The sequence below is a fragment of the Paramisgurnus dabryanus genome, chromosome 6 (assembly GCF_030506205.2).
Source record: "Paramisgurnus dabryanus chromosome 6, PD_genome_1.1, whole genome shotgun sequence".
NCBI classification, from domain to species: Eukaryota; Metazoa; Chordata; class Actinopteri; order Cypriniformes; family Cobitidae; genus Paramisgurnus; species Paramisgurnus dabryanus.
Window position 1 is genome coordinate 19,469,638 of NC_133342.1, and position 25,613 is coordinate 19,495,250.

Sequence of the window (25,613 nt, forward strand, 5' to 3'; positions counted from 1 at the left end):
AAAACCGTCAATTTTTTTCCATAAATAATTAGGTCGGCTACTAACATTATTAACTGTTACTAATGTAGCGTAAGACGTGAATAAAATAAATAATATTATTAAGTCATTGTCCAAGTTTGTATCCACCTTTGTATTAACATGTTTAATACCACATTTGACTAAAAACATCGGGAACACATCCAGTCGCGTGCACTTGCCTGCCGTTCTCTGACGCTTTGCTCGTGCACGTCTGGGTCACGAGCACTCTGCTCGTGCACTTGTGGGGCGCAGTCGCGAGCAAAACGAAACGATGGGCCGTCAGCTTTTTCCCGAATAGCGAAGCAGCATTGCAGCAGAGCTAATTTTACAGATATATCTGTGTATTAGGTGACAGTTATCTGTAACATTACGGTAGTTCAACTGAACTGCTCGAGCAGTAACACTTTTCCACATCCCTGCAGCATTAATGGTAATGCATGCAACGAATCCATCCAGACTTAATGATGGGTAAACACTCATTTACCTCCAGCTCGCACACTTTCAAAGCCGTAACGAACTGCATATCAAGTGATTTTTTGATGAACTGCATAGGCTACTCTTAGTTTTGTAGCAAGTTGTTTGCGTTGAGTTGTAGATCCTAAGTTAGCATTGTAGCTGGCTAGCCAGAAGCGCGTATCTGACTTTAATAACTTTTCTGTCTTTTACAGGTGTAATGATCGAAGAGATCCTCAAGCCTACCAGGTACCCAGTGAAATATTAAATCGTTAAAAGTAGTTACGTGTTTGAGTGAGAAGCCGAAATTGTGTCAAAAAGGGATTAGCCGGCTGTAGCATAACACTGGTGCTCACAGGCCTAGTTCCTGCTAGCTAACTGCAAATTATGATACACATTTCAATTCACGATTTTTGCTATTGCAATTAACCTATCTGGATGTAGCTAAATTACTATCAAATTTAACTGGACTAGAGTGTATTCACAGGCTTAACGTTTATTTACATTATATATACTTCGTATTTGCAAGCTTACTTCGTAGGTAGCTAGCCTAATTGCATTTCAATATTGCTTGCATTATAATGTCATATGCATTACTATCAGCAGCATGTGGTGTTATCAGACATCGGGTCAAATTGCAGTGTGCATTGACAGAAGGGGGGCATTAGGTTCCCTGACTAGCTATGGTTTAGTTTGTCAACATCCTCTTTAAATTCCCACCAAAACCACCAAGTTTACCTTTATTTGCATCTTTTTAAACCTGCTTGGTAGAAATATTTAAGATTAGTGTCTATTAAATCTTCTGGGATTCCTAACTCAAATTGTATTTTTTCAGCCTGTCAAGTATCAATCAAAGGGTCATTCAGCAAATGATCATCGCCATGAAAAGATGCGAGACTCATCAGACTCCACACCACCAACTAAAATGCTGCGGCGGTCAGACAGTCCAGACAACAAGCATAGTGAGGGAACAGGACACAGCCAAACAAAGGCACTCCATGTTCATCGGCCACGTGAGAGAGAGAGCGGTAAGAATACGAGCAAGAGGAGGTTGAAGATGACCAATTGCTCATGGTTTACATAATAAATAATATTATTATGTAGTCCTGTAATGCATTAGATTCAAATCCCAATATCATACTTGAACCTGTATCATTAACAACACATCATAAGTTCATATGTATGTTAGAAAGTGGCTTGTTGTTGACATTTTCAAGCAGGAACAACCAATGTGGACCACTTGTATTTTGACACTGTGATTGGCTTAACATGATCAGATTTTTTTCAAAACAATGTTGCAGTAAAATATGCCATACTGTTAAGTTACACACACTTATTTACATTTAATGATAGGTCCACATTTGTCATTAAAAGGTTTGGTTTTCTATGTCAAAAGTCACTGACATGGCATTAAAAAATGGCATATTGTTGCCTTAAACATGAACAATAAACATCATAGACGACAAAGATCCATTACTCAAAACCGTTTCAATAACAAATCATTAATAGTATCTATCATTACTAGTTTTCATTAGCAATACTTAGAAACAAAGCTGCTAATGATATTACATAATGTCTTTTTTACATTAACAGTCTTTTGCTTTTTAATTAGTATTATTTTAATAAACATGCATCTCTGGTAAGCTTCTCTTTTAAATTTGTCACAGACTAGCACTGAGGCGAATTAAGTTTGTTAGTGTGTCTGTTGATGCATGCACTCATGTGACATCTCAAATGCTTGGATCTGTATTTGCTGCGTTGTTTGCTGCTTCATTTTACACATTGTGCTTTTGTCAAACTGAAGCAGTTAAATAAAGAATAACCTTAATTATAATTTTTTGTCTTGAAAATGGGAAAAAGTCAAAAGCCACCATGATTATAAAATAAGGTTGGTTTTCAAATCCATAAGATATTTTTTTTATATAAAATATGTTCATGAACCAAATGAGATTGCAACGTTGTGTAAACACAGGATACTCTAAAACAACTTGTGCTCCTTTTACATTATTCTACTTCCTGCTGTTGCCACAATCATGAGGCTGCAGCAGGTGCACTGTTTATCTGGTAATCTTAAGTAGTCAGTGTCCCCTTAGTTTCTCAGAGAAAACCAATAAGTTACATGGCGTTGCCAATATTTTTTACCAAATGTTTGACATGGTTGTTTCTATATCTTTTACAAGCAGTGGTTGTGGTAATGGGGCCTAAACATTTATTGGTGTTTTCCATTTGAAAAAAAATACAAAAACAAGGCCTAAGAGGTTGAGTAGCATCTTGCTGGTCATATAATTAGAGATCCAATGGAAACTGCAGCTCATTGTGTCATGAGGCTATGTTTCCACAGCCAGTGGCCTGCTAACTCGTTCTTATAAAATAACAGTCCAGTGGGTTAATCAGACATGAAGAGGACTTGTATTACAAATAATTTATAATGCTAAAAAAGCTGTGGTCTCACAAGCTTGATCAATTGTTGCTAATGCTAACCATATTCATATTTCTCCAGGGGTCAGCTCTTCTCCACAGGAAAACTCTCATCACGTATCCAGTTCTCACCATAATCCAAACAGAACTTCAGACATGGTAGGTCAGCTTTCTTTTAAAAGTGGATGTATGCAAAATTGCATATTTTTAAGATCAACTAGTTGGTGGATTGTCTAAATAAGTTTGTTTTTTAAACTACTTGTGTTAAAGTGATTGTTCACATAAAAGTTTAAATTCTCATCATTTACTCACTCTCATGTTGTTACTAACCTGTATATATTTCTTTGTTCGATGAACACAAAGGTAAATATCTTCCTTCGTGTTCATCAGAACAAAGAAATATATACAGTTTTGTAACAACACAAGATGCCAGAATTGTCATTTTTGGGTAAACTATCCCTTTACGGAAGCCCTTTATGATTGAGCTGGTTAAAAGTCATGTTAACAAACACTGATTAGATGCGTTTCTTATTGGGCCTTTTTATATCTGGTCACTCCATGCGTTTTCTCTGATCACATAGCTATCTGATCGCAAAAAGAGATGGATTTAAATCCATTCGCTCAAACCACTTTAGGAGGTGGTCTGGACAAAAATGTAAATTCATCTGGTTGATGGAGCCACGTTTGTCAGTGCTTTATTCCTCCCAAACATAAGCACGTTACTCACAAGTTAGTGTGAATGTTTGTTGCTTAATAGAGCGATGACAGTGTGTAAAAAAACTTTCTAAAACCAATAATATAGTCCAGTGACGAACTCCGTTATATTAAACAAAAAATACAACTTTGAGAAAGTGTTTGCCTTGTTATGGTCCTTTCATCATCTTACTCTCCTGCTGCTCTGTACTGCTCGTCCCCTGCCAAACCTAAGTGCTGCCTTTGCAGGAATAGAAGATCAAATTAATATCAGTTTAGCCAAGATGCATTTATGTGGCAGAATCTAAGTGGAACACTTTTAGCAAATCAAATCTCGATCAGAAAAAACACATGACATGAAGTGACCGGGTGTAAAAAGACCCATTGTTGCATGGTTGGCATCTATGGTTACTAACAACAAATAAATTTATAAAATTTTAGGGCTGTCAAAATTAATGCGTTAACACAAATTCATTTTAACGGCACTTATTTTATTAACCGGGGATTAACGCAACACACAATTTCTGTTTGACCCTTGGTCTAGCCCACAGATGGATGAATTGAGACGCAGCAAGTGACCGTGCTGTCTAGATGAGGTTAGGGTCAGGAATCCAATGCTCTAAATGGTCATTAAACATCTAAAATTATCTGTACGTTTCCTGAGAGGTGTACTGTCCCAAATCCATAATCTAAAGCAAAGTTGCGTCTTCATTCACTTTTTGGTTTCGTTTGTAAAGCATGCAGAAATGATAGAAAATAGACTACAGGACTTGCTTGATGTTAAAATAATTATTAAGAGAGATAAAGTTTGGGACCTGATTGATGTTAAAACAGTTATAAAGAGTGACAAGACTCAAAAGCGATCTTTCCTGACGCTGACGTCTGAAACGCATGCACACAAACGCGGGAGTGCGTGACCCCTATATATATATATATATATATATATATCGTCGCTGCCCGATGAAACTCACGTATGTCCAAAACGGTTACTTTTCAGAAAGTGAAAAAAACACCGTATATCAAAAGCAGTTGAATGAAGCGTTGTCATACTTGGTACGGCATATTTACATGTAACCATATTCTTGCCAGTGTAATGATATAATCCACATTTGACCAAAATTGAGTTTAAATGGACATGCGTGCATATTTTACAGTAACTGTGATCGATACGCGTTCTTCCGATCATTAATTAGTGAGTGAAGTGAAGTGAGTATTTGCCAATGTATGGTAACCCATACTTGGAATGTGACCTCTGCATTTAACCCATCCAGTGAATAGTGAACACACGCACTGCAAGTCGTGAACACACAAACACCCGGAGCAGTGGGCAGCTATCCCTGCAGCGCCCGGGGAGCAATTAGGGTTAAGGTGCCTTGCTCAAGGGCACCACAGTCGCAACCCGCCGGTCGTGAGCCTCGAACCGGCAACGCTTGGGTTACAAGCCCGACACTCTAACCACTAGGCTACAACTGCCCGAATGGCCAATTAGAATGGCCAAGTTGCGTTTCGTATTGACAGATGAATACGCTCAGTTCATTAAATAGCCTACGTCTTAGTTAAATACGCTTACTTTATTTAATATTAATTATACATTTATTAAATGTCTCTTGCAAACTATGAAGGGACAATGAATCAATACACTGACATGGTAATGCTACACAGCAGGGGCGTCAGTTTGTGTTGAAAAGTGGTGGGGACAAAAGATCAGATAAAACATTACTGCAGGACAGGAAAAATATTGAATAACGGCGCATCAAAAATGGGCATAGCGTAGGCTAGTCAACAACAAGAAAATACTCAGCATTAGGCATGGGCCGGTATAAGATTCTGGCGGTATGATAACCTTTAGCAAAAATACCACGGTTTCACGGTGTTGCGGTTTTGCCATTGCAACACTAAAATGTGTTATTTTCAAATGCCAGGTACAATAAAGCCTTTAAATTATAATATGCTTTCAACACATATAATATTTTCGTAATGTATATTAAATGTAAACATCAAATCAATCATATGACTTCATGATTTAATGAATTTTGTATAAGCACAGCTCATACCTTGGAGACGGTATCACAGAACATTTTAGTGGTTTTGAAACCTTGACTGTTTTAAACCTCGGTATACCTTGAAACCGGTAATCGGCCCATGCCTACTCAGCATAAAACCCTCAACAATGTCGACTGCACACATGTAACAGTCCCTGCAACACCAGCTCAACCGAACAGTGCCAAAGCACCATACCGTAGAAAACAGCAGTGCTTTTAGTCAATGATTACAATGAATTTCATTACATATGTACAAGAAAACACACCATAAGCATACAACGCAACATATGTGACACTAGACCACAAAAGTCTTAAGCATCGCTTGATTTTTCAGAACATTTTAACCAAATGCTTTCAAAAAGTGGTGGGGACATCCCCAGCGTAAATAACACCAATGCTAGACAGATACTTTGTTTGCACAGTCCTACCGTAATTAAATCACTCCTAGATGTTCATCTGGCGTCCGGGGAAAACGTTTACCTCGATGAAGGAAAGTAATTGTCATGTTTATTTGGCTATATCCAGTGCTGAGCTTCGATGAAACTTTACGAGACCGGCGAGATGCTTCACAGGCGGAAGATATGCGGCGTGATTGACAGCTTTGACACCAAATGGGTATACGTGAAATTCAGATGACATGATTTCACAAGTTTTCATTGGCCATTTAGGTATGTGACTCATACTGTATACGGAAATGAACCTGGACATTCAATCTGTCGAAAAATCGGCAAAATGAACATACGTGATTTTCATCGGACAGCGACGATATATATATATATATATATATACATATACATAGACATCTACACAAAATTACAGTTTTAAAAATATCTGTTTTGACAAGAATTCACGCAGGTATGACCTATAATCTGTTATATCTAAAGTGATTGTTCGGTTAACTGTTGAGGAATGTACAGTCTTAGTAGGCTTATGCAAGGGTTTAATATAATGATACACAACAGATACAGTCTTGTTCAAAATAATAGCAGTACAATGTGACTAACCAGAATAATCAAGGTTTTTAGTATATTTTTTTATTGCTACGTGGCAAACAAGTTACCAGTAGGTTCAGTAGATTCTCAGAAAACAAATGAGACCCAGCATTCATGATATGCACGCTCTTAAGGCTGTGCAATTGGGCAATTAGTTGAATTAGTTGAAAGGGGTGTGTTCAAAAAAATAGCAGTGTGGCATTCAATAACTGAGGTCATCAATTTTGTGAAGAAACAGGTGTGAATCAGGTGGCCCCTATTTAAGGATGAAGCCAACACTTGTTGAACATGCATTTGAAAGCTGAGGAAAATGGGTCGTTCAAGACATTGTTCAGAAGAACAGCGTACTTTGATTAAAAAGTTGAATATAGGGGAAAACCTATAAAGAGGTGCAAAAAATGATAGGCTGTTCAGCTAAAATGATCTCCAATGCCTTAAAATGGAGAGCAAAACCAGAGAGACGTGGAAGAAAACGGAAGACAACCATCAAAATGGATAGAAGAATAACCAGAATGGCAAAGGCTCAGCCAATGATCACCTCCAGGATGATCAAAGACAGTCTGGAGTTACCTGTAAGTACTGTGACAGTTAGAAGACGTCTGTGTGAAGCTAATCTATTTTCAAGAATCCCCCGCAAAGTCCCTCTGTTAAAAAAAAGGCATGTGCAGAAGAGGTTACAATTTGCCAAAGAACACATCAACTGGCCTAAAGAGAAATGGAGGAACATTTTGTGGACTGATTAGAGTAAAATTGTTCTTTTTGGGTTCAAGGGCCACAGGCAGTTTGTGAGACGACCCCCAAACTCTGAATTCAAGCCACAGTACACAGTGAAGACAGTGAAGCATGGAGCATGATATGGGCATGTTTCTCCTACTATGGTGTTGGGCCTATTTATCGCATACCAGGGATCATGGATCAGTTTGCATATGTTAAAATACTTGAAGAGGTCATGTTGCCCTATGCTGAATAGGACATGCCCTTGAAATGGTTGTTTCAACAAGACAATGACCCAAAACACACTAGTAAACGGGCAAAGTCTTGGTTCCAAACCAACAAAATTAATGTTATGGAGTGGCAGCCCAATCTCCAGACCTTAATCCAATTGAGAACTTGTGGGGTGATATCAAAAATGCTGTTTCTGAAGCAAAACCAAGAAATGTGAATGAATTGTGGAATGTTGTTAAAGAATCATGGAGTGGAATAACAGCTGAGAGGTGCCACAAGTTGGTTGACTCCATGCCACACAGATGTCAAGCAGTTTTAAAAAACTGTGGTCATACAACTAAATATTAGTTTAGTGATTCACAGGATTGCTAAATCCCAGAAAAAAAAATGTTTGTACAAAATAGTTGTGAGTTTGTACAGTCAAAGGTAGACACTGCTATTTTTTTGAACACACCCCTTTCAACTAATTGCCCAATTGCACAGCCCTAAGAGCGTGCATATCATGAATGCTGGGTCTTGTTTGTTTTCTGAGAATCTACTGAACCTACTGGTAACTTGTTTGCCACGTAGCAATAAAAAATATACTAAAAACCTTGATTATTCTGGTTAGTCACATTGTACTGCTATTATTTTGAACAAGACTGTATCTGTTGTGTATCATTATATTAAACCCTTGCATAAGCCTACAGTATCTTAAAGCGGTCTGTCTCAATGTCAAAATTAAACAATAAAAGAAAAACCTATATTTAACATATATTGATATTGTTTTTGCTTTGCGTAAACAGGTGTTGTTCTGTCATGTTTTGTCAGATTCCTACAAATCATGCATTGTTTTGAAGTTTTTTAATAGAGAATGTTAAAATATAAATAACAAATTTTTGAAAAATTGCTCATTCCAACTCAATTTGCCAGCACAGGTCACAAATAATGCAGCAGCAAACAGAATTGGAGAAAGAACAATGTCTTCTAAAGGGAAAATCCTATATAAAACTATGGCTGATGGTTCTGTTGAAAATGTAAACAGGCTGTTGTAGACATACATTTGCCTATAGCGTATGTATTTGTCCAAATCCATGTTGATTAGAAAAATGTGTTGTGTTAAATTTAGGTAAATTTAGAACAAATAAAAATGTGAGATTAATCGTGAGTTAACTCATGAAATCATGCAATTAATCTTGATTAAATATTTTAATCTATTGACAACCCTATTAAATGTATAAACTTTGTTGCACAAATAACTGTGCTCATCAAAATATTCTGCATACTAACATTAACATTTATTGCAACAGGTGATATAAAGTCTTTGTAAAGTATTGTTTAATTGTTTGTAATTTTGTTAATAATAAAAATAGTCATAGTATTTTTTTTTTTTAAATAAATACATGTTTTTTTAACTTACAAAAATAAAAACATTTTACCAAAACAGAAGAGGTCACTAGTCAACCTCTATAATCATTTCAATCTGTTCTGTCCACCATGCTCTTTCTTTGTTAACTTGCATGTCTGTTGCATGTCATCTCTGTTGCAGCCGCGTGAACCAGCAGATGATTGGTCAGAGCATATCAGTTCCTCTGGGAAGAAGTACTACTATAACTGTAGGACAGAGGTCTCTCAGTGGGAGAAACCTAAGGAATGGCTGGAGAAGTGAGTTAATTTAAATACTTGCTTACTATCACTGACACCGAGGCTATGTTTAAATACAGGAATAGCTGTGTGATGAAGTGAAACTAAGGGGTTAATAAACGCATTCTGAAGCGCTTTCTATAGACCAGTTCAAAAGATGTAAACAACACTGGTCCAGAAGCACTTCCTGTTTCCGTTTTTTAACACTAGATAAACGTTGGGATAAAATAAACATATTAAACATATTAACCTGAATTAACTGAAGTTAAACAAACATCTTAAAGATAATAATATATTTAAAATAAAAAAATAACTGTCACAAACTGTAACAGGAAGTGTTTCTGGACCAGTGTTGTTTACATCATTTGAACTGGTCTATATAACGCACTTCACATAATATTAATCCTTATAACATATCTGTTTTATACCACGTGCATATATGTGCACAAAATGCAAGACTGAAACTAAGTTATGCACCGGACAGAAAGTTTAACTCCGGTTGTGGATGTGATCGATCGTCGATGCCACGCTCGAGTACTCGAGCAATCGATTACTCGGGCCCATCCCTAATGTGTGCCATGCAAGGAGGACTGGAGTTGAGAACCACTGATCTAGAGCAAGGAACGAGATATGAATATATGGTGTGCACAGCATAAAGTGTTGTTGCACTTTACTTTCTAAATGAAGGCTGCAGTACTGTAGTGTATGTTTTATTTACTTAAGTATAGGTATATTTATTTAAAATGGCAACAGCATCACAGTTATCACCGATTCGCGTTTACGTAGTTTACCCGGAGATGACAAGGTGTCGTTATCCTAAAAATGCACTTTGAAACCCATATTTAAAAGTTTGCAGGATCGCAAAAAGCCAGTAAACATTCAGCCAAACTCTATAAAAAGGCTGTCATTTACAGTTAATAACGTTGCCTTGTAAACCTGCTGACACTGCAACCATCAACTGACCCCAACTTCCTGTTTGAACAGAGAGCAGAAGCAGAGAGAAAGTGGTAAGACAGTGGTCAACAGCTTTCCCAAAGACAGAGATTACAGACATGAGGCGATGCAGGCCAGTGCCACAAGTGCCCTCAGTAGTGCAAGTAAGAACCTTCAAAACCACATTCTTTTGGGTAACATCAGTTTAAGGCAATATATTGATGTTCCCCTGTATGATTTTTAACTCAATGTTTTTTGTTTACCATTGATCCCTTTTTTTCCATCAGAATCTACTATAGCGGAAAACCCGCTATCGAACTCTTGTTATACCCAGCCTATGTCCCTAAACCCCTCCAGCACATCAAGCTCCTCCTCGTCCTCCACTGTGCCTGTATCTCCTTCCCTGCAAGCTTCAGCATCTACTCTGCTTCAGGACCCAGCACTCCTCCGACAGCTTTTGCCTGCACTACAGGCAACCCTGCAGATGAATCCTGGCAATGTGGACATGAGTAAAATTAATGAAGGTGAGAATGTCCATTGATTGTTTTGAATCCAGAGTAAACGGCAAGATGGCTTTTACTGTTGTAAAAGTGTAAAGTATACTGTATATAGATTTTATCTGTACATTGTATATTTTTACATTGTACAAATGAAAATGTATATCTGAGGCTGTATTGTTATGCTGCTGCTTTACTCTCACTGCAAATGTATAAATGAATCCCACAAAAAAGTCTTCTGATAGGAAGTGCTTACCAGTTTCATGAGCAGTTCCCTAATATTAGGTGACAGTTTTTGCAACTTCTATAAACCAAAAAATCCAGTCTTTCAGCTTTCCTTGCTGCTTCTGCTGTTATTTTTGACTTAAAGGCAGGGTCCATGATCTCTGAAAGCCAATGTTGACATTTTAAGTCTCCTAAACAAACACGCCCCTACCCCAATAGAATCTGGACCTTTTGTTGATAGACCCACTCCACACATATGCAACCCAGGCAACGATGTCGGTTAGTAGACACGCCCCTTACTGCTGATTGGCTAAAAGTGTGTTTTGGTAGTCGGCCCCACTTAAGGGCGATTTATAGTCGTGCGTAGGTCCTACGGCGTAGCAGCGACGGCGTAGGTTCCGCGTCGGTTTTCATTTATACTTGTGCGTCGCCGTCCGCGTCGACGTGCAAACACACGCGAAACCGCTGGTTGGCAGTAATCACGCGTGTAACCACAGTAGCAGCAGAAGTCCTCACATAAGAAGAAGCTAAGCAAGTTAACCCACAAACGAAGAAGAAATAGCAACTTGTTGTGTATAATTTGAGAAGACCAGCAATGATGGAAGTAAATAAACAGCGACTTATGTTTCAGTTTGAGTTAAATCACTCCTCAACTTGGCTCATCTTTGTTTTCACCGTCTCAAACGGAAATACCGATGACGCAGTTTTTTTACCTGACGGGAGGGGTTCTGGTGGACCAATCACAGCGCTTACGGTCCGCGTAGAGCCGACGCGCTGTTAGAAATTTTGTGAGGTGCGCGTCAGGCTACGCAGAGCTACGCACAGGCTACGGATAGCCTACGCCGTAGCTACGCCGTAGGACCTACGCACGACTATAAATCGCCCTTTACTTTTCCAAAGCGTTTTTTAAGGTATTGTGCACTCCGCCTTTAAAGGAATATTCCATTTTCTTAAAAGAAAAATCCAGATAATTTACTCACCACCATGTCATCCAAAATGTTGATGTCTTCCTTTGTTCAGTCGAGAAGAAATTATGTTTTTTGAGGAAAACATTGCAGGATTTTTCTCATTTTAATGGACTTTAATAGACACCAACAATTAACACTTAAATCAACACGTAACAGTTTTTTTCAACGGAGTTTCAAAGGACTATAAACGATCCCAAACGAGGCATAAGGGTCTTATCTAGCAAAACGATTGTCATTTTTGACAAGAAAAATAAAAAATATACAATTTTAAAGCACAACTTCTAGTCTAGATCCGGTCCAGCGCGACCTAACGTAAATGCGTAGTGACGTAGGGAGGTCACGTGTTACATATATAAAACGCACATTTGCGGACCATTGTAAACAATAAACTGACACAAAGACATTAATTAGTATCAGTTGACATACAACAACGTAGGAACGGTCCTCATCTCTACACTTGTAAACACTGGGGCGGAGTTTCGCGTACGTCCTCTGTGACCTCTTGACGTCATAACGTATTGCGTGGGGTCACGTTGGCGTATCACAACATGATCTAAACGAGAAGTTGTGCTTTAAAAGTGTATATTTGTTATTTTTCTTGTCAAAAATGACAATCGTTTTGCTAGATAAGACCCTTATGCCTCGTTTGGGATAGTTTATAGTTCTTTGAAACTCTGTTGAAAAAAACTGTTACGTGTTGAGTTAAGTGTTAATTGTTGGTGTCTATTAAAGTCCATTAAAATGAGAAAAATCCTGCAATGTTTTCCTCAAAAAACATAATTTCTTCTCGACTGAACAAAGAAAGACATCAACATTTTGGATGACATGGTGGTGAGTAAATTATCTGGATTTTTCTTTTAAGAAAATGGAATATTCCTTTAACTCTAGTTTAAAGGTGCAGTCATGGAGTTTTAGCGATATCTCGTGGTGAGAGTTGCAACCAACGGCTCATTCCAAAGGTAACCTGTCCTTTTCTAAACGCATATTGAAGCTATAGTAGCCGCCACAGGACAAACACATCATCATCTGAGACAACGTAGTGACAAAATACGCTCTATAGAACAGTTTGTCCATTTAGGGCTACTGTAGGAAAGTGAAGACGACTTCCATGTAAGAGGACCCACGGTGTATGTAGATAAAAACGACTCATTCTAAGGTAAAAAAACATATCTGTTTATTATGCAAGATCTTTACACACCACTGAAAACATAGTTATGTATATTACATTGTATTTCTGTATAGATCCTGCTAAATTTTACACATTGCACCTTTAAATCTCTCAATGACCACATGTGATTTAAGTGAGAACCACAATGCTTTTATCTTTCAGAGGCAAAGAAATCTGAAAGGAATAAGATTAACACATGGTGTATGCTTAAATAATAATAGTTAGGGTGGTTTCCCGTACAGGGATTAGCTTAAGACAGGACTAGGCCTTAGTTTAATTAGGGAATATAACTAGTTTTAAAAAACATCCCTTACTAAAAACATTACTTGTGTGCATTTTGAGGCAAAACAAAGGGCCCTGATGTATTTTAATATATGTCAGTGCAAGTTGTTTTCTGTTTGGACCGATCTTACATTTATTTTAGTCTAGGACTAGTCTAATCCCTTTCCGGGAAACTGCCCTTAAAAAAATAGTTTACCAAAAAATTTAAATTATATCCATTTATCCATCATTATTGTATCTCGGATGCATATTTCTTTATTTAGCTGATCTCTGTGTTAGGTTTATAGTTTTAAACTTTTTTGAGTCTGTGGAATGTTTTGGCTTATCTGATTCATTCCTTGACTGCATTGTTTATCTTTTCTAAAATCCACTTTGACTGCATTATCAACCATTTAAAAGAAACATAATAAGGATCCATCCTAATGCATAGTAAATAATACTTAAACTAGGCCTACACTCCGACTATTAAGTTTAGCCTTGGTCTGTAGTCTTGGCACCTCAACAATTGGTATTTTCACAATACTTTGATCCTCGGTCTGTTTGGTGAAAATATACAGTAAGCAAAAAGCGTTGCTTGATGTTTACCTGTTAAAGCCTCAGATTGCTTTCAGTGTGTCAGACTGCTTTGACTCTATGTATGTGTCTCTTTCTATCTTTGTGTTCCTCCCAAGTTCTCACAGCCGCTGTCACACAAGCTTCCTTACAGTCTATGCTTCATAAACTTCTCACTGCCGGATCCTCCGCTTTCAACGTCACTACTCTGCTTTCCCAAGCTGCTCAGCTGTCCACACAAGGTATGGCTGAAGTCCCAGTCACCCTCCACACCTCTGCTAACCAATGTTGTGCTGCAATTTGACTAATGCACATAGATGAGGAACTACATGGCTGTTGTACAGTACCATATTATATGAACGTTTTTAGGCAGAAACTACAGACACAAACACACACATTACATTATTTCTTAATAGTTAATTAGGTCAATTTGTTTTTTTTACTGTTGCCCAGCACAACTTGTAGTGTTGAAATAAAAATGTGTTTATTTGGCATGTTATATTGTGCTGTAATACTGTTTAAAAATGATCAACACATTGTAGGGAAGGTCTTTTGTTTTTGTTTTTGTTGTATAACAGATGCATGTATGTATGAACAGTAGATGTAAAATGTACTGATGGTCTCCATTCATAATATTTCTTACCGTTTTTCCAATAAACAGCACAACAGTCTGGGCAGTCGCCCATGTCATTAGCATCAGATGCTTCTTCGCCGAGGTCATATGTCTCTCCTAGAGTCAGCACACCTCAGACCAATGCTGTCTCGAAACCCTTGCACAGCTCTGCATCACTCTCCTCGCAGCCAAAGGTCAGTAGCATTTCCCTTAGGAGGATACACATTTAAAAATACACAATTGTTAGTTTTTCAAAACTGTTTGTCTGCCATAAAGTGTCCAAAAATGTTAAATATCTATTAGGGGCGCCCCGACTAAGGATTTACATATTCAAAGCAGAATTGTTACATTTTGCCTCTAGTCGACTAATCGTCTATGTGTGTGTGCATGGGTTGGGAGCATAGACTGAAAAAAGATGGACGACGCCTGTTCGCTCTCTTCCATTGGTGAAAAGTGAAGCCGCCAGTGTCCCGATATGGCGCTGACATCTTGGGTCTTGAGTCTGCGCAGTAGCGATTTCGGGACCAGTCATGCGCAATAGTGAACAGGAAGTAAAGCCGCGAAATCAAGACCCCGCCCTCGCTCTCGCAGAATGCGCATATCACACGATATCACAGCTGTCAATCATGACGTGACACCACTGTTTTTATATCATTAAATAACTAACTAAACACAAACTTATTTTAAAAACAAACATTTGAATTAACATCAGTGTGATAAAAACTACAATAAATGACAGAAACCAGCTTGGAAAAAAAATAATTGAAGTGTAATTAAATTGTTTAGTTGGTTCCCAGTCCCATTGAATTACATGGGGAGGCGGGGTTTATGACCTATACTGGGACCAGTCACTGGGGGGCGATCGAGACGTTTTGGCTTCACTTTTCAGGGCTTGTGCGGCACGCTTGGTTGGGAGGGACCAGGTAGTCAACAAATGGGTAACTTTTATTTTCTTTCACAAGTATCACACAGATAAAACTTTTTGATAAAGTGACCACAACTGTCTTTCAAGTAATGAACGGATATGAAACTGATGATTCATTTTTATCTTTTTTTAGGTTAAAATGAAAGGCAGTATAAACATTCGTTAAATGTTAAATGATTCTTCATAACGTTTTAAAGCCATGATGTACAGAACATCTCACAAAGATATAACAAAAAAATCCCTGCTTGCTTACTTTGACTTTGGTCATCTCTGTATTTACCTAAGGTACAGAAACACCTGATGATTCTTATATCATTTGTTTCAGAAATCACTTTTTTATCATTTGAAAGTGAACAATGATCAGAATATTAAATCACAAGAGAGACAATCGTGTCAGGCATTAATATGGGTAGCTTAACTTTTGACAATGCATAAAAAATTTTTTTAAACTTGAAGGTTTTTTGAGGTTTAGTTTGACAAATACCTAAACATGATCTTAAATATGACATGCAGAGCACCTAGTGCATTCGGGTAAATTGCATGTGCCCGCGCGCAACATCGATACAACGAAAGTCAGAATCAAGTAAGGTGCAGAACAATTGTTTAAAAAATGCCTCAAGTGCAGACGAACGAAACACAAGCCACAAATAGTTAAATCAATAACCCTGAGTCATCAATAAATAAAATTTAAATAAAGCCATTATTAAAATTGCCAGAATTGCCAGCTTCATCTTTTTAACTGCAGAAATGTTTTGCAATGGTTTATTTCACTTTTTCGGAATAGTGAAAACTTGTATCTTGTTATAAGTAAGGGTGGGCGATAAATCACCTGTGATTCTCATGCATATCTCATCAGTAAAACCTGCTTTCAAATGGAGCGGCATTTACTACACAGAGCCATAGTTCACATAGAAGCTCTGCAAAATTGCATAATCGGAGGTAATTTGTCCATGATTATGAACACGATTTTGCCTAGCTTCTCTGTGAAACATGGCTCTGTGTGGTAAATGCTGCTCCATTTGAAAGTAGGTGATGGCAATTTCCTACTAATCACAAAACCGGCTTTACTGATGAAGTGCGCATGAGAATCGCAAGCGATTTATCACCCACCCCTAGTTATAAGCACCTTTTGTAATATTGCCTCCCTATGACACATCACTTTTATTGTTTCAAAATCTTTGTAAGTCGCTTTGGATAAAAGCTTCTGATAAATGCCTAAATGTAATGTTATTGTATTAATGTATTAACCTGGTTACCTCTTCCCATATGGCCATGTAACCCTGTCACGGGGGTTGCTGCATTTATTCACGCACGTTTAAAATATTTATTGATAGATGCTTTTTCACATATTATTGGCATAACATTATCATAATAGGATGTATGTTAATGTATTGGGAGAACATTGTTATTTGTGAAATCAGATCATTTGCACCCTTAGATAGGCAAAATGTATGGTTCCTTATTACATAACACATCAGCGATGATTTGACTGTAAGATGGGTAGTCGAATCAGGCTTTTCCTATCCAAGCATCGAATCTTCGACTGTTTGGGGTCATAATATTTTATCATTCAAAACCTAAGAAAATGCTTTAGTGGAAAAGTGTACCTTTGCTATTCTTCTTTGATATACATTTGGACCCTTTTCTAAACCATTTGGAAACTCTATATACAGGTGTCCAAATACTTTTTTGCTACCAGTGTAGGTGGGTTTAATGTGTCAATACACAGAATTATTTGCAATTTCAGGTTAGTGCAGCAAATCAGAGACCAGGATCAACATCCCAGCAGTCCAGCAACTCTGTCAAACCCTTGGAATTTAGTGATCCCCGTCTTCACAGGCAGATGTACGGCTTTCTTCTTTTACTATACATTTACAATTATTTTGTAGCTGATGCTTGCATCCAAAGGTCTATTTTCTAAACTTGTTAGCAACATACCACATGTTGTGTTAGAGCACCATCTACTGGTTGAGTGTGGAAGTGCAGTTAAGGCTGTAATTTTAAGCCAAATATAAATGTTAAGCAGTTATGCTATTTCTTATTTCTGGGTAAGATGATGCCGTTTCTTTTGTTTTATAGCAGTCAAGAAGGTTTGTCAGGCCCCAACGGCAGTGCGGCCATCAGCATTCCTGCCTCAGGCACCACCTCTCGAACCCAAAGCACTTTCACTCCTTCTCTAGCATTGCACTTTGATGAAAATCTCATCAGGCATGTTCAAGGCTGGCCTTCAGAACATGTAGAGAAGCAGGTGCCTTTTTTGTATTTTGTGGTGTTTATTAAGATTTGCAAAGCATGATTAAGATTATTAATCGGGTTTATTCCTCAATTCACCAAGGTGTCACGGTTGCGTGAGGATATCCACAATATGGGAACCCTCTATATGTCAGAGATCTGCACTGAGATGAAAAACCTTCGCTCTTTAGTGCGAGTGTGTGAAATCCAGGCCACACTGAGAGAGCAAAGGTCTCGATACACAAATATTTCTCCATCTTTTGTGTCATTTTAAAATAACGTAGACTTGCACATTTCATAAAGTTAATATTTAATTGTTTTTTCCCCTCACAGGATTCTGTTTTTGAGACAACAGATTAAAGAACTTGACAAACTGAAGAATCAGAATTCCTTCATGGTTTGAGAGACCATTATGAAGCTCATGGCAGTCTTTCTCCAAACAAGCCACTGGTTGTTTGGACCCCTGCTCTCAGCCCGAGCCCTCAGAACTGCAGTTGAACTATAGGCTGCAGTGTCTGATATGGGACTGAGAAAAGATGAGCTTACAAAAGTGCTTATTGAGGCATCATGAGCTCGTAGATAAATTTGAATATCCTTTTTCTACAAGAGATATGTTCAGAAAAGCGCTCTCCAACTCTGAGTGACTAGTGAGGAATCATATATTGGCTCTGGTGATTCACGTGCTTGGTTTTCTTAAGGTTATGCTTGGATTGAAATCGTGTCTGTCACGCTGAGGGTTTATTATACTGCCATCCTGCAGTTGTCAGTGATTTGATGTAAATGACACCAGAAGGGCTCTCTTGTATAAGGATGCCAGTTATCAAAGTGACCAATTAAAATAAACCCAATCTTTCTCTTTGTATAAGGAAGCCAGTTATGAAAGTGACCAATTGAAAAAAATACAATCTTCAAAGCCATTGATTGACTGGCTGATTTCTTGCTCTTCAGGATTTAATAGGACGTATAAGTGATCTTCCTTAATTCACGACAAGCTTGTCTCACCAAGAGAAGCAAATTGGGTGCTAAGGATTTCTGAATTTTGAGGCACTTAAAAACTTTAGCTTGATGTGATAGATTCACATTTTCTGAGTTTGTGAACCCTGGTTAAATGGTTTTTGTCCCTACCTGTCTCTGATATTCTTGTTCTTTGTAGTGCTGTTACACATCTAACAGATTACTTTTACATGATGCACCCTATCACATTTTTTTTGTTATTATTGTTTTGAGTTGTTTGTGTTTGCTCGGCTGTACTTAAACTCATTAAATTGAGTTTATCCATTCCCCTATTGCCCACGTTCATATAGAAAGACACAATGAGATGATTTTGTGTTTTATACTGTATGAGCACTTGTTGCACACAAAAATCGCATCCCCTAGGTATGGAGGACAACTATGGGGCTGTGCAAACAGATATTTTCTGGAGAACCGTATCGCATTTTCTCAGCTTTTACATACAATTATATCATCCAGACTTTGAGAAGCCAGTAAGCTTTTAGTCAGCCTGACAGTTTGTGTTTAACAAGGATGCAAAAAATATATATATAACAAAAAAAGAAATTCCTCTTTGATGTTTGCAGCGTCATTCAGTTTCTGCCGTGTTGTCCTTTATGTCCTCACTGCCTTACAATGTGAGGTTTAAACTTAGACCAATTTAAATGCTTTAGTGTAAATAGAGTTCACTCTCTGATTAGAGATGGGTATGTTGCTTTGTATATGGTTTCTAAAAGTTAGAGGAAATAAAACATTTACCACATTATGCCTGGTACGAGTTTGCTCTTCCTTACTTAAAAATGCAGTTATTTTGTGCTGCCTTGTTGGTGCTTTTTGCGCTTACTCTATGGATAATGATTTTGCAAACAGATCAGCGTCATTTTCTCTTTGAAATTTGAAGCATGTAACGAGTCTGTCTTTAGTATGCCAGTGCATGCTAAGGATATTGTTTATTTTGCTATATATAGATGAAAAACTTAGATCATTGAATGCTTAGAAATGTGTAGTTAGTTACATAAATAATTGAACTTAATTAACCTTTAATTATGGAAATTAAGTTAAATGTATTTAATTATTATTATCTAAATAAATGTTACTTAAATGCAAATTAACCTAATTACGTGAAACTTGTTGACATAAAGTTCCAACGCTATTAAACTTCATTACAAACATAAAATTGCTCAACTGGACACAGCTAATTCATTGTCCTGGTTCAAGTTAAAGCGATAGTTCAACCAAAAATAAAATCATGACAAATCATGTTGTACTACACTTGTATCAGTTTATAATTTTGATAAGCACACAGCTGATTGGAACCATTGACTTCCATAGTAGGAATTTTTTTAATTTAAATGATAAATGATGAAGCATGAAGATGGTATTTTGATACATGATGGTAAGTGCACAGTTGATGGTACCCGTTGAATTACATCGCATTTGTTTTGTTTTTTACAATGGAAGTCAAGGTTAACAATCAGTCGTGTGCTCACCATCATTTATCAAAAAAGAAAAACAAAGATAAAAACCAAAAGGATGGGAAAATGATGACAGTATTTTGATTTTTGGGTGAACTATCCATTTAACCTAAAAAAACAAACATTGTAATCTACTTATAATACAAAAATATATTGTATAAACATAAAATATTGTAATATACTTGACTGTTGTATATTATGGTTATTGCTGCACTTTGTTAATAGTATTCTGTAGTAAAAAAAATACTAAAAGGAAATCTAGTTAATACAGTATATTTAATATTTATTATAGTAAGAATTAAAAACACTATAAATTCGTTATTTACTACAGTTCTCTACACTGTTAAAAAAATCCTTGTTGCACTTACATTTTTAAGTTGAATAAACTCAAATTTACAATTATAAAGAATTGTATTTAACTTTCTACTGTAATTATTTATAGTTATACTATTTTAGCTTTCTTGACTAGTAAGGAGTTGCTATAAAGGATAAAAAATAAAGTTTAAATAACTTATTGAATATAATAAACTTATTCAACTTTATTATTTATAGCAATTCCTCACTAAGAAAGTAGAAAATAATTGTGATTAAACTTTAGTTTAATTTAAGTGCAACAAGGATTTTTTTTTTTACAGTGTAGCCTATTAATACTAAAATAAGCTTCAGTTATTTTTATGTGTCAACTTAAAAACCGTATTGACAAACACAGCCCAGTTGTTTCGTTTCTTTTATAAGATTCGGGATGAATATTATTATATTTTAAGCTATATGTTTCCTGTATGTCTAAATTCGGTTTATTTATATACTTTATGGATCACACCCAAAACATCCGTGATGAACCTGAAGATGCACTAACCGCCTATGGTCACATGGGGAGGCAACAGTAACAACTTCTACATGCATGTCAATGGTCGAGCCCCACTGGCCGAGTGACTCTCTCAAATAGGCGGAGCTGATCTCTCTCATTCTGCAGTCTTCCATATTTAAGAGCGCTTACGCGGAGTGTGCACGCGATACGATCCTCGTAAATACCTGTGGAGATTCTCGCCTACGAATGAAAACAAATGGATTTTAATCCCAACAACTGCGCTTCTGCTGTCGTGCACACAGAGGATAACAACTGAAGGAGACGCGAGGACCGAGACGCGATGTGATCATTGTCATCCAAAAAATGCAACTACTTGGACAAAGTGAGTTGGACAAGGATTTGTGCAGTAACGCAGTCGTTTTGGGGTTGATTTACGTGTCGATGACCATCTGAAAGGGGGAAAGAAAGTATTTTTGACTCAAATGGAGCGGCACAGCAGTCTCGTGTCTATCTGGCTTCAGCTCGAGCTCTGCGCGATGGCTGTTCTCCTCGCTAAAGGTGAGTGCATAGAGCGGTCACAATAATGCACGCATCTACAAATACATGTAAATATTGATTTGAATTGTTAGCTCCTGAATTGACATTAATAATATTAAGTCCAAACTATTTCCAAAACTGTTTTCTTAAGTTGATGATGAATAATTTGACAAAATCTTTTAATGTTCATTATAAAATGTATCTAGTCATATTAATGATTGCATCAAAAATAAAGAAACGGTGCATGCCATATTGTGGCTTTGGATTGACTTACATTATATCAATGAGAGTAAGGAAAGAGATTAATTTTTCATTTGTTTTGACAGGAGAAATAAGGTGTTACTGCGACGCTCCCCATTGCGTGGCTACTGGTTACATGTGTAAATCGGAGCTTAACGCGTGTTTCACACGCATCTTAAACCCTCAGAGCAGCAAGTCTCCTCTCTCTCACGGGTGTTACGACCCTCTACTGAACTCTGGAAACATTTGCCATACAGAATCAACCTATGATACCATCCATGGACCCGCCACACTGCAGTGTTGCCATGAGGATATGTGTAATTACAGAGGCCTGCAAGATCTCACACACAGAGGAGAAAGTCATGGTACGCCTATATACCAATGTCTTTTTTAAAGACATTTTTTTTTGTTATTGCAAGTAATTGTTGGATACATCATCATTTAAATATCATCTTCTTCAGCAGTGCACACCTATTTGAGCCCAATTCAAAGTCAATACACTCAGAAAAAGTTGTTTTAACCCACACATGGTTGGGTAAAAAGTGACCTCTTTGAAAACCCAGCTCAATCACAAGATAAATATTTTTTACATATTTCATACATCATCCTTTTTGACCACCATGCCTTCTCGTTTTTAGTATTCTATTTGGAATTTAATAACTCTATGGGGCGGTTTCCCAGACAGGGCTTGTCCTAATCCCAGACTAAAATGCATATTTGAGATGCCTTAATTAAAAAACATCTTGCACTGGCATATCTTAACATATATATCAGTGCCATTGTTTTGTCTCAAGATACATACCAGTAATGTTTTATGTAAGGTATTATAAGGTTTGTAATGTCCTAATATAAACCCTGTCTGCCACTATATTGATCTACCTGGTCACTGTTATCCAATACCTTGCATTTAACCCATCCCAGTGAGTAGTGAACACGCGCACTACAAGTTGTGAACCACACACATGGAGCAGTGGGCAGTTATCATTATCACTGCAGCGCCCGGGGAGCAATTAAGGGAAACATGCCTTGCTCAAAGACTAAGGTGCGGTTCCCAGACAGGGATTAGAGTAGTCCTAGACTTAAATAAATTTAAGAGCTGTCCAAACTGAAAACAACCTGCACTGACATATCTTAATGCATCAGTGCCCTTTGTTTTGACTTAAAATGCGCACAAGTAATGTTTTTAGTATGACATGTTTGTTAAAACAAGTTATATTTCCTAATTAACTAAAGCCTAGTCCTGGAATAAACTAATCCCTGTCCGCAAAACCACCCATAAGTTTCACACCAGTTGCAACCTGCCAGTCGTGAGACTCAAACCAATGATCTTCAGGTTACAAGCCTGACTCTCTAACCATTAGGCCACGACTGCCCAATATAAATCACTTTCTCTGTAAATGTAGATAATACATTAAGGCCTGGTTTCACAAACAAGGCTTGACTAAAGCCAGGACTAGGCCTTAGTTAAATTAAGATGTTCATACATCCTTTATAAATGTGCATTAGAAAAAAACATTACTGGTGCGTATCTTGAGACAAATCAATGGCACTGGCATATTTTAAGATCTTTCTCAATGCAAGTTATTTTCAGTTGAGACAGCTCAAACTTAGTCTAGGACTAGCCTTAAGCCTTGTCTGTAAAACCGGGGGTAACACTCACTCTTAAAAAAAGATGCTTCATAGTGGCATAGAAAACCATTTTTGGCTGTAAGTATGGTTGCTTTATTTTTAAGAGTTGATTGCATGATTTACAATTTTACTAAACCTTTATAGCCTTGAACTAAACTATTAGAAGCAGTTTCCCAGACAGGGTTAAGATTTGTCCAGGACTAGGCTTTAGTTATATACATTTATGTCGTTTTTTACAAATAAAACTTTACAAAAACATTACTGTTGTGCATCTTAAGACCAAAGGGCTCTGATGTATGTTAAGATATGTCAGTGCAAGATGTTTTTAAATTAAGACTTAATCTGGGACTAGGGAAAGCCCTGTCCAGGAAACTGCCCTTTAAAGTCCCTCTGTATTATCATATATGTGGACATCACATTTTTTGTTGTTTGCACCATAATACTTAATTCTGTGTTACTGGAACCTGTTGTGCACAAACGTGGACAATTACACTGCTTCATGTTCAATGAAAAAAAAAATGGAAGAAGAGCTGGAAGAAATCTGAAATGCAAGCCAAATCAAAGCTTGGGTCTTATGAGGTTAAACAGCTTCAGTACAAAATTCACATTTCTTGTTAGTGAGAGCCTGTCTTTGCTTTCTTGTATTGTCTTTATAAACCTTGACTCTAGATTTTCTCTGTTTTCATTTAGACAGAAAAGCCGAGGGCAGCCGTCACGTAGTTGCGAGACTGCAGGAAATCCCCTCTTCCAAGGAGGTTTGGTTTCGTGCCGCAGTCATCACCGTACCCATCGCTGGTGGCCTTATCTTGGTGCTTCTCATCATGTTGGCCCTGCGCATGCTCCGCAGCGAAAATCGCAAGCTGAGGCAACAGCGTCTGGAGATGCTCTCCCGTCTTCACTACAGCTTCCACGGCCAGCACCTCACCAAGGGTCACGTGGCCAAACTGGACCTAGAGTGTATGGTTCCAGTGGGAGGCCATGAGAACTGCTGCCTGACCTGCGACAAGATTCAGCATTCTGACCTCAGCAGCCAGAGACTTTTCTCATTGGTCCACTGGGGAAAGTACAGCGGACGAGGCAAACTGGAGTTGGTCTGATAGCTGTGGAGTTTGTTTTCTCTTATGGATGTGGAAGGGACTTGTTTGACAGAGACTTTTTTCACTGCAAAAATGAGGTACTGCAAACAAGAAAAATTAAAGGACACTTGAAGGCACTAACCGTATGGTTGTTGCTCTAGAAGCACTTTACTTGAATTAGAGGCTTGAGGAGATGATGGACTGTTTGTATTATAGACTTTAGAGACGTGGAGCGGCTTCTTATCACCGAAGGATTCCAAAAACAATATTTTTTGTTTGGCAAATTGCACTTTTTGTATAAATAAATAAACTATGATTGATTTGCCTTAGTTGTGGGTTTAGACAGCGATACTCAACTGGTAAAGCATGGTTCTAACAACGTCAAAGTCATGGGTTAGGTTTCCATGAAAATAAATTGATTGATCAGACGCATGGTACCTTAAAGTAATACTCCAGCTAAATATCAAAATTACCCCATGATTTACTCAGCCTTAAAGGAACAGTATGTAGGATTGTGGACAAAACTGGTATTGCAATCACAAAACTTGTGGCTAAAACTGGTACCGCAATCACCCAACTGGTTGCCAATACACAAAATGACAACATAAACATCAGTTGAGGGCTGCAACTCCACTTCTTAAATGTGTCAGTGATATAAGTATTTGAAATGAAAATGATTCCTTAATGTCTAGTGACATATCAGGGCCATTTTATGATTAATTGATATAAATTTCTTACATACTGTTCCTTTAAGCAATCCAAGCTACATATGCACATCATCTTTCAGACAGACACATTTGGAGTTATTTAATTAAATATACTTGCTTTTCCAAGCGTATAATGGGAGAAAACAGGGAACAACTTCTGACTTTGAAGCCCAAAACAAGTGCAATCATCCTTTACAGAAATAATCCACACGGCTCCAAGAGGTTAATAAAGGTATTTTGTTGGTTATCGATGCTATATTGTAAGAAAAATATCCATAACTTGTATAAATATAATAACTAGCTTACGATAAAGATGCCATATTGTACTCACGCGATTCACCATAGTCACTGCGCACCAATGGCAACGAGTGCTCACTAGGCTAAAACTCTTGCGTGAATCAAAAATGTATCATATTATTCCTACACAATCGCATCAATTACCCGCAGATGACCTTAATTAACCTATTGGAGCCTTGTGAATTACTTCTGTGAAGGATGGATGCACTTTTTTGAAGTTTAAAGTCAGAAGTTGTTCCCTGATGCCTTTTTTCTACCGTTATAAGCTTGGAAGA

At 37.5% G+C, this 25,613-nt stretch overlaps 2 protein-coding genes across 4 annotated transcripts; both read left to right on the forward strand.

Moving 5' to 3' along the window:
* The first annotated feature begins 237 nt into the window (after positions 1 to 237).
* Positions 238 to 19,335, forward strand: wacb (WW domain containing adaptor with coiled-coil b). 3 transcript variants are annotated; one of them, XM_065269969.2, is made up of 13 exons: positions 238 to 486; positions 687 to 720; positions 1,307 to 1,499; positions 2,972 to 3,048; positions 9,090 to 9,205; positions 10,169 to 10,281; positions 10,405 to 10,641; positions 13,929 to 14,051; positions 14,471 to 14,616; positions 17,095 to 17,192; positions 17,427 to 17,595; positions 17,683 to 17,810; positions 17,913 to 19,335. In XM_065269969.2, exons 1-13 carry the CDS (start codon positions 446 to 448, stop codon positions 17,980 to 17,982), a joined length of 1,545 nt encoding a protein of 514 aa, XP_065126041.1. In that variant the 5' UTR covers positions 238 to 445; the 3' UTR covers positions 17,983 to 19,335. The 3 variants fall into 3 exon arrangements, with proteins under 3 accessions (XP_065126041.1, XP_065126048.1, XP_065126042.1); XM_065269976.2 differs by having other exon boundaries at positions 238 to 448; XM_065269970.2 differs by lacking the exon at positions 13,929 to 14,051.
* Positions 19,336 to 20,960: 1,625 nt separating this feature from the next.
* bambib (BMP and activin membrane-bound inhibitor homolog (Xenopus laevis) b) lies at positions 20,961 to 24,654 on the forward strand. The gene is made up of 3 exons (XM_065269989.2): positions 20,961 to 21,410; positions 21,716 to 21,994; positions 23,949 to 24,654. The coding sequence occupies exons 1-3, from the start codon at positions 21,335 to 21,337 to the stop codon at positions 24,353 to 24,355; spliced, it is 762 nt and encodes a 253-aa protein (XP_065126061.1). The 5' UTR covers positions 20,961 to 21,334; the 3' UTR covers positions 24,356 to 24,654.
* Positions 24,655 to 25,613: the final 959 nt, after the last annotated feature.

Bases quoted from the DNA above. Each gene is read 5' to 3' on its own strand.
- wacb (XM_065269969.2), top strand. From the start codon at position 446: ATGGTAATGCATGCAACGAATCCATCCAGACTTAATGATGG. The intron at 487-686 runs GTAAACACTCAT...TGTCTTTTACAG, and splicing joins CCATCCAGACTTAATGATGG to GTGTAATGATCGAAGAGATC. The intron at 17,193-17,426 runs GTACGGCTTTCT...TTTGTTTTATAG, and splicing joins CCCCGTCTTCACAGGCAGAT to CAGTCAAGAAGGTTTGTCAG.
- bambib (XM_065269989.2), top strand. From the start codon at position 21,335: ATGGAGCGGCACAGCAGTCTCGTGTCTATCTGGCTTCAGCTCGAGCTC. The intron at 21,411-21,715 runs GTGAGTGCATAG...TTGTTTTGACAG, and splicing joins GGCTGTTCTCCTCGCTAAAG to GAGAAATAAGGTGTTACTGC. The intron at 21,995-23,948 runs GTACGCCTATAT...GTTTTCATTTAG, and splicing joins ACACAGAGGAGAAAGTCATG to ACAGAAAAGCCGAGGGCAGC.